General features: G+C 38.8%; 1 protein-coding gene across 1 annotated transcript in view; it reads right to left on the bottom strand.

The window, feature by feature from the left end:
• Positions 1-4726: 4726 nt before the first annotated feature.
• The window catches only part of ITGB6 (integrin subunit beta 6), a 46800-nt gene continuing 38301 nt past the window's right edge, over positions 4727-13225 (bottom strand). Inside the window, exons 13-15 of the mRNA XM_083350824.1 lie at positions 11836-11955; positions 9007-9173; positions 4727-6048 (exon numbers count right to left, since the gene is read on the bottom strand). Coding sequence (XP_083206950.1) covers positions 5950-6048; positions 9007-9173; positions 11836-11955 — 386 coding nt within the window. The 3' untranslated portion in view covers positions 4727-5949. The remainder of the gene's footprint in view (positions 6049-9006; positions 9174-11835; positions 11956-13225) is intronic.

The raw sequence follows: 13225 nt of genomic DNA on the forward strand, positions 1-13225 counted from the left end.
GGGGATGGTTGCCCCCGCAGCTGCCACACCGGTTGTCGTTGTCGCGCGGTCTCGTTGCGGTGTCTCTCCATTGCCGTTGGGTCGCTGTCACTTGTCGTTGTGGTGTTGCGGTTTGGACTCGGCGGTTCGGTTCAGGCCCGTCACTTCGGGATGGTTTTGGCGCCATTTTCCCAAATCGTCTGGTGACCTCGGCGATGTCTTCTTCCCATTGCTGGTCCACCTCCCCGCAGTCCACAAGGCCTTCTTGATTGATTTCGGCAGACACAGCCATGCTACCACGGGGGGGTCGCGATACCCGGTGGATTCATACGTTAATAGTTTGTCCAGTACTTCTTGCAAATTGCCGGTGGGCTTGGCGATTATTCTATTTTGTAGATGCTCGTCTCGCAAGCCCAGTACCACTCGGTCCCGAATTCTGATTTCCAAGTTGTCATACTTGCATCGTACTGCGGCTTCTCTGACTGCCGCAACGAATTTTTGAATCGATTCGCCTGGCCTCTGGTTCCTTTTTTCGAAAATACGACGCCAAAAGAGTTCGGATCTCCTTGGCGTGAAATGTACTTTTAGTTTAGCTAACAGATCGGCATACGGAACACTTGAGAGCGGCTGTAGTTGACAAAGTCCTACAGCGATCCGATATACTGGTGTGCCGCAAATTGTCAGTAACGCCGCCGCCTTTTTCCGGTCGTCCGTTATCCCGTTAACAAGCAGGAAACCTTCGACCTGTCCTACATATTCTTCCCAGTCCTCTGGGAAGCTTGGGTCGAATTCTTTTAAGGACCCGATTTGCGCCATTCGGAGGATTGTTGATTCCGCTGCGGCCGCTTATGGTTGACTGTGACTCTTTTCAAATTTGCCGCCTTTGCGCAGCTGTTCCGCTGAACCTTCTCTGTCTGCCGTCTATCCCACCCTCGTCGCCAGTTGTTTGGTTCAGGTAGACAATGACTCAGAGTGGTTCACAATGAAAGGAGTTTATTCAATACACATAAGTCAACTGACAACTGTCAAATGTTTCAAGCTTTTATAGTAGAACTGTTTAAACTGTAACCAATCATCAATCGCTATTTTCCCGCTTCTTTGCTACTTTAACCAATAGTTGCACCAGAATCTCCCGCTTCAAGAACCTACTTTTGCAACCTGCTATTTTACATGTTTGCAACTATTTACAGACACAACACTTGTGGTGTGGGGCCATGTCTTAGCTTCCATAGGGACTTCACATCAAATATCTGATAGCAAACAAACTTCTAATTTCATTTCCCCCAAATTCTAATCCTTCCTTATAATAACACAGATATAACACAGATTACATATACAGAAGATAAAGTAGCTATGATTTGAGAATATTTAAAGGTCTGTGGCCTCTGAAAATCCATTGGGAATTGGGTGGCATATAAATGTAATAAATAAAAAGAATCCCTTTCACACACTGCAGAACTACAAAAAAACAAATATTAGATTTTTAAAAGTGTCTTTTAAAAGACCCTTTCCCAATTTTCCAGAAGTATAAAACAGGTCCATACAGCTTTCCAGTGTTGCATATAGTTCAAAGGGTCGTTAAAAAAATATCAGTTAAACTGTAATTTTTAATACCACAGAGAAATTATAAAGGGATAATATTTCATTCTATTTAATTGAATGGTTATAATTAAACACCTATAGTATATTTAGATTTTTGGAATATGGCCTTTGGCATGCAAAGTGGTATTTGAAGGAGGAGCTATGTCTTATGTTTCATATTTATAAAACATAAAAAATACTTCTGCTGGATCTATGAATATAACTCATCTCTGTCTCACATTAGCTGGCTCTCCCAACATACCAACAGTGGGTTTGCATAAAGCTAAAATTAAACCACATTATGGCTTAGCAAACACATGCAAAATGGCCAAGTAGAACACCAATTGCCTTTAAAAAGAGTAATATAACATTTATGTCACTATGGTCTTACTGGAGCTACTGGCATACTGTTTTTATAATTTGATATGTATAAAATTACAAATAGCATCCATAGATAATTCACTATGTTGTCTAATCATCCTGTTGAATCATCCAAAAAAAAAAGATACTTGAATGCTGAGATGAGAACTTCTGAGAATACATTTTGAGAGAGATGGTGACTTTTCACACTTGCTGTTTCTTTAGTTTTGCTTGGATGTTGGTGGTACGAACTCTTCTCATAACATGCATATACAAATTTTCTGTGTACACCTATTCAGAGGCATGTTAGAACTGTCAAAATATGGAGTTCCAGTGGAGGCATGGTGAACTAAGCATGCCTCCTTAGAGAATGGAGATGAAGACCACAGCAAAGAACCAGTGAGTAAAGTGGTTCTTTGGAGCCTATTTGGATAAAAAAAGGACAGAAGATCACCAACATGCTCCAGATGGCTGTTCCTCCTGAGGAGACCACAGGATAGATGTCTCCCATGGGTCTGAATGCCGGGAGAGGAAGTAAAGTAAGTAAAAGGAAGTATAACGTTATTTAGTTGATCAAGGTTAAAATAAGGTATGTTTTTATCAAATTTTGGCAACTGTTTACAGCAGACATGTCAAACACAAGGCCCGGGGGCCGGATCCAGCCCACAAAGTGGTTTCATGTGGCCCGCGGAGCCATCCTGGAAACAGTGAGGGAACGGCCCCCACTGCCTTGGCCCTGGCCCAGAGACCCTCCTTCTGCCAGAGACCCTCAGATCTGTCTCACTCCTGCCCAGGCCCCCATAGGCACCCTTGATGTGAACGATGTAGAGCTGGCCACGCCCACCCAGTAGGCCATACACACTCTAGCCACGCCCACCCAGTAGGCCACGCCCACCCTGGCCATATCCACCCGGCCCCATGAGGGCAACCGCAATGCTGATGCGGTCCTCAATGAAATTGAGTTTGACAACCCTGGTTTACAGGCTTGTTGTTGATACCAGAATTAAAAAGTTGATATTTTATGGATTTGCTTACAGATAAAGGATGAGTTAAGGGAAGAAGAAATATCTGATGGAAAACCTATAGGGGTAAAGAGCTACTGTCTTCCTTTCTGTGTCTGAGATGAGTTTTTATTACTATAGCTAAACGTTTTCAGTAAAATTGTGTGGGTTTCCTTACTATACACGTGCATAGAAATACGATATACAACGGATGTATATTACATGTTTCACAAAAGTGGATAATAATTAGCTCATAAATTTAATCACGTGTTTTTAAACATACGCATTTATTTTTATCAAATGCAAACTTAATAATCATGTTACAGAAAACCACTCGGGTAATGTATTTCTTCGTAGCATGAGGAAAGGCAGTCTGATGTACAACCCTGCTTTCTTCCCCCTCATCCTTCTGACTCATCAGCCTTATTTCACAAAATGTCTCTGAATCAGTAATCTGAAAGATAGCTCTGGGCTGCTGAGGAAAGAAAGACAGGAGCCCTCTCTGGGAAATTTACATTTACCCCCTAAATCAGAATCAATAAGTAGACAGTTTAGACCACAGGTTACCAGAAGAGAATAACAGAACAACAGAGTTGGAAGGGACCTTGGAAGTCTTCTCATCCAACCCCCTGCCCAACCAGGAGACCCTGTGCCATTGCAGTCAAATGGTTGTCCTGTCTCTTCTTAAAAACCTCCAGTGTTGGAGCACCCAGAGCTTCTGAAGGCAAGCTATTCCACTGATTAATTGTTTTCACTGTCAGGAAATTTCTTTTTAGTTCTAGATTGTTTCTCTCTTTGATTACTTTCCATCCACTGCTTCTTGATGGGCCTTTAGGTGCTTTGGAGAAAAGGTTCACCCACCCACCCCTCCTTTGTGGCAGCCTCTGAGATATTGGTACACTGCTATCATGTCACCCCTGGTCCTTCTTTTCATTAAACTAGACATACCCAATTCCAGCAATCATTCTTTATATCTTTTAGCCTCTGGTTCCTTACCAATGGGAACAGTAAGCTGACCAGAGGAGGCGGGTTTAAACATCAATTTCAAGGTGGCCAAATGGTTGTAATTGATGTTTAACCTTAGTGTAATAAACCATAGTTTACAGGTAGTTCTTAACTTATAACCACAGTTGGGACCAGGGAATTTGCATTGAGTGGTACATTTGTTATGTGAGGGATCAAATGATTGCACTTGATTTTACCTTTTTAGCCACAGTGGTTAAGCAACACACTGCAGTTGTTAAACGAGACCTCATGTGATCATAATTTGTGACATTCTTTGCTGGCTTCCCTATTGACTGCTTGTTGGAAACCAGCTGGGAAGGTCAGATATAGTGATCGCATGATGCCGAGACACTGCAGTGCTCATAAGTACCTGCCAGTTGCCCAGTGCCTGCATAGCACTCAAGTAGTACCGTGAGGCCACTGCACTGGACATAAATGCAGCCATAAATCACTTTTTTCAGTGCCATTGTATCTTCAAATGGTTGCTAAATGAATGGTCATAAGTCAAGGACTACCTGTAAGTTAATCATACCACCTGGTTCATATAACTTGCACAGGTAAAATGTAGGCTAGTCTCTACATATTAGGGTTTGTAAAAATTGATCTTAGTCAAAATATTTGACTTTCTTTTCTGTATCCATTTTATATCACAGAATCTATGTGAAAACAAATCAATTTACATATCAACAAATTAAAAAATGTAACAAAACATTCCTTTTTTTAAAAAAATGTGCCATTTGCATATTATAAAATAATGCCAAAGGACTCCAATGAGTAATAATAATATTATGGTACTGGAAATGTTTTGGCCTTGTTTTAGGTCCAGCCTTGGGTCAAAACTATTTCAGTAAAAATAACAAAAGACGTTTGCAGTGTTTTAAATTCACAGTACATTCATAGTAAAAACTCCCATCACCATTACCAAACATATTCTTCAAGATAAAACACAAATAGTCTGTTTTTTTAAAAAAATCTTTAGAAGTATGCGTTATTAAAAAACAGATTTGCAGCATAGTAAGACCCACTGTATTAAATCTTACTTATATATTTGGAAAAAAGCAACTCCATTAATCATAGGTCCCCAATGCTTGGGGTCATTAGATATATTGTAATTTGGGAAGGAAATGGTACGTATTCTGATTGCCCTGAAGGGCAAAATGTCTGTTCACCAAAGAGATGCCACTGGATACAGTACAAGAACCAAATGGGTGAGGAATCTGAAAGATACCAAAGAAAAAATCTAGTGGCCATACATATCATGTTCTTAGCAACATATTCCTCACCACCACCTTGATTCATCTGTAGTCAACATGGCCCTCCTCAATCCAGAGGGCTTTTGCTCCTCTAGAGGGCTAAACATTTCATAGGAAATTGTCTCATTTAACTTCATGGGACTTCAAAACAGAATACATAAGATTGCACCATGGTTAAGAATACAGCTGTAAGCGCTGGATATTTTATTAATAATCAAGAACACTTTTCTCTCTCACGTTTTCTTTCTTGGAAAACTGAAATCTGTTCCTTTATCTGGTAATATTTAAGGTGCAAATATTCTAAAGGTGTATCTTAAACTTGCAGTAAAATGCTGACCGGGACCGACAAAACTGGCTGAACTGTACTCCTTAGCAGAGATGGAGAAGATGGTTTGTTCTAACATCTTGAATTACTTTGAGATCAGAAGGAATACTTGAAATGGGTTTCTTGAAAGGTCATTGAGACCAATTCCCAAATCTCATTACAGCAAAATCACACCAGATATTATTTTCATGTCATGCTTAATTGGTGCATTCCTACAAGCCCAGATGTTTCTTTGTCATTCAATCTCCTGTACTGCTGCTCAGTTCCCTTCTTGATTCCAAAACATTCCAACTTTTAAAAGCACATATGCTGTCACCTTAAAACTTTCATACCAACTTAGTAGTTTTACTAGATCGATTCAAACAGATTTAGAAAAAAAAATAGAGCAAACTTCCTTTTTTAAATAAAAGTTTTCCAGAACTGTTTTCTTCATAATTTTGAATTATTAGTATGCATTGGCAGGACTTCCACGTTGCCTTTCTTTTTGCTTGTATGTAACATTCTTAAAAGTTGTTGTGGAGCCTTTGTAGAGGGGGTTTGTTCCCTAGAAAAGAAGAAAAACACTATATGTAACAGAATATTTCACATCTGATTTTGTAGCTTAATTAAGCAGACCTAACATACCAACTGATTTTGGGGGTGATATGATTCATTCATAATCTCCTGAATAATGTGGCTGTAAGAAAAAGCCTTTCACCGTCTTCACAAATACTTAATATTGATTTAAAAATTATTAAAACCAAACAGTAATATGGACGTAGCTAGACCTTATCTATTCCTATTATTCTGTCACAATAATTAAACAGCAAAATCTTAATCTGAGCCTCTTGACACTAAAAATTGTTCACAAAATGGATGCTGATCTTTCTTTTCATTCCATTGTTGTTTGCACACCATTGCCTGGGAAGCAACAGGTATAGGATGGTGGGAATCAGCCACTTAGCAATAGCAATTAAAAAAACAACAACAGTTGGTGCAGACTTTCATGTCCAGTATCTCTTGGGCAGTGTTGAGCTTCAGGGTTTAGTGCTTTGGTCTATGTAACAGATTTCCTGATGTTCTATGAGCAACCAGCTCCACTGAAAACCTGTCAGAAGTCAAGTTACAAAGACAGAAGCCAAGTCCGTGCCTGCATAACAGACCACTTTGCCTCTGAAGATGCCAACCAAAGTTGCTGGCAAAATGTCAGGAATTCTGTTGTCTAGACCAGGGGTAGGCAACCTCGGCTCTTTTATGACTCATGGACTTCAACTCCCAGAATTCCTGAGTCAGAGCTGACTCAGGAATTCTGGGAGTTGAAGTCCATGAGTCATAAAAGAGCCGAGGTTGCCTACCCCTGGTCTAGACCACAGTCACTAAACCCTACAGTTGTAGCAGTTGTAGCAGCTGCCAACACTTAAAGAATAGGAAAAATGGCCTTTGGGATCCTGGGGGCTCTTTAATCTCAGCCCCTTCTGCTGTGTAGCTAGATATGTGGGGAAGGTATTCTTGTGTGTGGTTGGAGGCCTTTGTTGGCAAAGACTACATGCATGTATACTAAACATTTACCAAGATAAAGCACTTTTTACAGCAACTGTGAATCCAAAATAAATACTCATTTTTTTAGAAACAACCTATCTCAGGTTTGGTTTCTATTAATACTACTGACTTTTGCCATGTGTGGAGCAGTTTTATCACAGTATTGCAAGCCATCTTACATGGCTGTGAAGTGTGAGGTAGACATAATAGCAGAATATTGAGAATTCAGTTTCTTGGGAATGATTGCAATGCGTTCTTGCATCTGTCCAGCTGGAGGCATTATATCACCTGGGACTCTCAGGTCTTTGAAAAAGATTGAGTGTGGGAGATCAGGTTCCAGGTTTATAAAACCATGCATGGCATAAAGTGGACAGGGATGTTTTTTGTCCTTTGTCATAACAATGGCCATTGATTACAGCAGATAGGAGACTTAGAATAGACAAAGGAAGTTCTTTGCATAGAACATAAGCAAACTTTGGATTTACCAGTATTTTGGTATTAAACATGGTGATGGCCACTATTCTGAATGACTGTAAATGATTATAGAAATTCATCGAGGACAGGTCTTATCGATGGCTACTGGATACCAAGGGCTCTACTGTGTGGCAACATTAAAGCAGTTATTCAGCATGGAACTGGAAGAAAGTTCTGCTGGCTTAAAGAAGAGTGAACTGTGCTTGCAAGTCACCCACTGTTGGCCAGAAAGCACAACAAAGCACAAATTCAGGGGTAAGAGCAGGGCTTTTTTTCTCATAGAATACTCAGAACAGAGTTCCGGCACCTTTTTTGGATGGAATCTTGTAGGGTAGGCAAGGTGGGTTGTATGACGTGTGAGTTCCGGCACCTTTTTCTTTTACAAAAAAAGCACTGGGTAAGAGAGAGGTAGGGCAGAGAATTCTTTCTTTGATACCAGTCCTATTGCAACAAAGGAGCCATTGTCCCCTACTTTTCTTCCCTTCTGTCTGTCCTCTGCTTCCAATTTCCTAGCCGGACAAATCTGTTTCTAAGGGAAATGTCTTTCTGTCTATGTCTCCCTCTGTCTTTCTCTCTCTTTCTCTCCTAGCATTGGCATTAGAGTTAGGGTTAAGATTCGGGTTAGTGTTCCTTGAAGTTCGGCCCAAAGGTCAATGGTAGATTAGGGTTAGGCTTCCCTGATGTCACAGCGAAAAGCCAACCTTAAGGATAGAGTCAGGGTTGGCACTGACAGTGTTAGGAATAGAGTGAGTGCTAGGTTTAGAATTGGCATTAGATTTAGGATTAGGTTTAGCCTAGGTGTTAGGCTTAATGTTGGCATTGGTGTTAGGATTTGAATTAGGATTAGTGTTTGGGTTAGAGTCAGATTTTGTATTGGCATTATATGAGTTGGCATTAGGGTAAAGATTGGGGTTAGTAATAGGGATAGGACTACTATTGATGTTAGGGTTACTGTTAGTGTTAGCATTGGCTTTAGGGTTAGGATTGGCATTAGGGTTAAGGTTGTGGTTAGTGTTAGGCAGGGCTTTTTTTCTCAGAACGCTCAGAATGGAGTTCCGGCACCTTTTTTGGTTGGAACCTTGTAGGGTAGGCAAGGCGGGTTGTATGACATGTGTGAGTTCCGGCACCTTTTTTTTTTTTTTACAAAAAAAGCACTGGTGTTAGGATTAGGATTAGAGTGAGCATTAGGGTTAGGGCTGGCATTAGGTTTAGGGTTGGGGTTAGCGTTATATTTTGACTTCCCTGATGTCACAGCCAAAAAGCAACATTAAGGTTAGGGACAGGGTTAGTGTTCAGGTTAGTGTTGGTCTTAGGGTTTCTGTGAGGTGCGTTGGACTGAGTGAGGGAGATTCTAGCCAGCTTTATGTCTAAATGGGGCTATGACGCATGGTCCCCTAGGCCAGCGCTTTCACCACTACACCAAATTGGCTCTATCATGGTACAGTAGCAATTTTTATCTTGCAATTGTCTACAATAATATTGTCCTGAATCTTGTTTTTTTTTAACATACCGTTTGCCATTTGGCCTTTGACCTCTCTGCTTCAAATTTAGCAACTTCTTTACGGTCTTCAAATGAAATAAACAATTTCCACATGGAAAGTAATACAATCCCGGTGACCACTACTGCAGTAGAGACACCCAACATAATCTTTGTAATATTTGGAGATTGTGGATAATCTGTAGAAAGAAAGTGTAAATGGTGAAAATTGTTAAATAAATAAACAGCTATTTCTATGGGGAGTGGGAAGAAAGAGACATACAGTATAGGTAATTGTTGCTTTCACCTATAATCAGAATTCTGGAAACGTTGGAATGCAAAATTTGGAAAGTGTCAGAAAAAGTTGCTGTGAACTTCTCAGTTTTGTATAGATTTTGTTTAAAGATGGCTCAAACACCAATGAGTTCTTTTGTACACACTTAGCATTGGCATGTATGAAAGCTGCCTTATTCATCTAGGGAGGGATGAGTTATATATAAATCACACATAAAAAGTAAGTGGGTCAGCCTTTAGGAGATCTAGAACAAATGAAAGATTGAACGTACAATAGCTCAGCATTGACTACCATGTTCTTATTCTCCTTTATTTTGCCATATTTATGAATGACCACACGAAAAGGCCTGCTTTAGGAGGCAAGCTACCTCTCACATTTCATTTTATTAAAATATTTTGACTTGGAATCTGGGAGCCATAAGCAGAAAGATACTGTAGAAGGAATTTGCTCATCAATCTTGAACTTTATGTGCCCAAACTTCTTAACAATATTAAATGAAACAGAGACTTAATATTCTACAGAAAAACTTTCAGGAAAGGAGTACAGGTAGTCCTTTACTTACAATCTTTCATTTAGTGCCTGCTCAAGGTTACAACAGCACTGAAAAGTGACTTAAGACTGTTTTTTACACTTATGACTGCTGCAGCATCCCCATGATCATGTGATCAATATTTGGATGGTGGCCAACTGGCTCATATTTATGACCATTGCAGTGTTCTGGGTTATGTGATCACCTTTTGTGATCTTCTGCCAGCAAAGTCAATGGGGAAGCCAGATTCACTTTACAACTGCGTTACCAACTTAAGAACTGCTGTGATTCACTTAACAACTGTGGCAAGAAAGGTCATTAAAAAGGACAAAATTCACTTAACAACTGTTGCTTAGCAGCAGAAATTTTGGGCTCAATTGTCGTAAGTTGAAGACTTTTTTAATAAAAGTTTTTATTGAATTTTATAAGGTTGGGGAAGGGGTTCGAACCAGAGTAGGGATTGAGGTTCAGGGTGGGGTTAGGATCGGGATTGGGGCAGGGGTGGGGGTGGGGTTGGGAACAACATTGGGGTTGCCCCCCAATAACATTTTCAAGCTGTAGCAAACAGACTATTGTCCGGGTACACATGTTCAGTTAACGCTAATTAATATAATAGTAAATAGCTGTAATATGATAGGGACGCGGTGGCTCAGTGGGTTAGGACGCTGAGCTTGTCGATCAGAAGGTCGGCAGTTTGGTGGGTCGAATCCCGAGTGCTGTGTAACAGAGTGAGCGCCTGTTACTCGTCCCAGCTTCTGCCAACCTAGCAGTTCGAAAGCACGTAAAAATCCAAGTAGAAAAATAGGGACCACTACGGTGGGTAGGTAACAGCGTTCCGTGCGCCTCTGGCATCTAGTCATGCTGGCCACATGACCACGGAGATGTCCTCGGACAAGCGCTGGCTCTTCGGCTTTGAAACGGAGATGAGCACCGGCCCCTAGATTCGGAAACGACTAGCACACATGTGCGGGGGAACCTTTACCTTTACCTTTAGCTGTAATATATATGCTAAACGATAATCATAAATGGTATCAGTTGGTCAATACATATCATTCTCCTTACTAATATATATTCAAAATAACAGATTCATTTCTCGCTAGTTCATTTTCCTAACCATTGGTAAAATTTATCCCATGTTTTAAAATAAATTGAATCCTCTCTCTTTAATCTCTAAGGTTAATCTATCCATTTCTGTACACTCTAAAATTTTCTTGATTAAAATCTCTTCAGTTGGTAAGTTTTCATTTTTCTAGTATTGGGCAAATACTATTCTTGCTGCTGTCAATACATGCAATATTAGATACTGATTCTCCTCATACTTAGCTCCTAATATTCCTAACAAAAACAGCTCTGGTTTAAATTCTATCTGTATTTTAGTCATCTTTTCCAACCATGTATGTATCTTAAGCCAGAACTTTTTCGCTTTAGGGCATACCCACCAGCTATGGTAGTAAGTGCCTGGCTTTTGTTCACATTTCCAGCAATTATTCAAAGTATTTTTGAACAGTTTGGCTAATCTTACTGGTGTCATATGCCATCTATAAACATCTTATACAAACTTTCTTTATATAAAACTGTTTTAGTCAATTTAATATTTTTATCCCATAATTTTTGCCACTTCCAAATCTATAAAATATCCAAAAAAATTTGCCCATGTTATCATTATTTCTTTTACTTGTTCTTCCATCTTCAAGTTTAGCAGAAATCTGTAAATTTTCTTAATCAGGTTTTCATCAGTTTTTAATAATATTTGATGAAATTCTGTCTGTTCTTTATAAAATCCCATTGTCTTTGCATCTTTTCTGTATCTTGTTTAAATTTGAAATATGGCCACCATGCTAAGTCAACACCTTATCATTGTCAAGTCTTGTCTGTCTTTCAGTGTAAATTGAAGACTACCTGTAGGTGGGACAATCTTTCTATAACTGCCATCCTAAACCATATTTCTGAAAGCCCTTTTTAGAACTAGATATACGCTAGGAGGATATAGATTCGTGTACACCAAAATTTCTTAGCTTACCAAGATTAAACGTCTTACCTGTTTGCTTTATGTTGTGAAGGATGACTTTTCCCTGTTCATTAGCTGTCATCAGAAATGTGATAATAGATTCATTTTTCCCTTGTAACACACAACGAATCCATTTATCCTCCATAGTATCTGAGGATGAGGAAAAACCCATTTTACAGTTCAGAGAGAAACATATCAAGCAGTTCTTACGAAGATTAAACAACATCAGGTTTTTTTTATTAAAAAGTTTTAGAATACATTTTATCTTTAACAAACAACAAAAACAAAAAAAAGAAAAAGAAACCCCCCCCAGCCCCCTTCCCTCCCACCCTCCCCAACCCTCCCCAACCCCACCCTCCTTTTCCCCTCCCCCCCACTTCCCAGAGAATACAGGGTATAAAAATACAAACAATCATAATCTAGCTTACGCAAACAATGCTGAACTATATATAAACTCCATATATATATATATATATATATATATATATATATATATATATATATATATATATATCATATCAATAATTATTCAAAAACAAGATAATACTTTTCAATCTACCCAATAAGAACAATCACAAATAAAACAATTTATATCAATTGTCTAAAGCTGTTCTTCTTCCCAACTAAGCTTTAAATTCATATTATCCTGATATATTATACAAATTAAAATACCATAGATTACTTCCAAACTTAAATTTTTTTTATATAATCACATCATTCTTATATTCTTATATTCTATTACCTACTCCAATATTGCCCATAAAAGTATTACAAATTAATTTCAATCACACATAAAACAATTTATATCAGTTTTATAAAACTATTCTTCTATCCAACTAAACTTTAACATACTAAAACCAAGTTTATACAACCTTTCCTTCTCCTAATATATTATACCACTTAAAATACCATACATTACCTTCCAGGCTTAAAACTTTCCATCCAAATAAGAAAGCATAACCTACAGAATATCAATAAACACTACTACAAATCTTCCCAATTAAATTTTCATAATCATCTTAAAACTAAAGCAACACAAAATATTATATAATTATTTTATAAGGGTGAAAAATGAATCCCCAAATACTTAATCCTTCTAGCATCCCAGGTTATTTTTAACAGGCACTAAGAAACAAAACTGGAAATATACTGAAAAATTTGCAAATAATTGTTCTACTGTTAGAGGGGGGATTTCCTTGGGGTTTTTTTTTTTGTGTTTGTGTGTTATTCTTTGCATTGCTCGGATGAGGAGGTCCAGGTGTTGCCAGTCTATGTGGACCATCAAGTTGGTCAAATATGGGAAATTTATTGAATTGGAAATGCTTCTAAGGAAGCTGCAAAAGCTATCGGGGGAATATAGTACAGGTACTACTTGACTTACAACAGTTCATTTAGTGACTGTTCAAAGTTACAGCAGCAC

This window comes from Vipera ursinii (assembly GCF_947247035.1).
Source record: "Vipera ursinii genome assembly, chromosome: 1".
NCBI classification, from domain to species: domain Eukaryota; kingdom Metazoa; phylum Chordata; class Lepidosauria; order Squamata; family Viperidae; genus Vipera; species Vipera ursinii.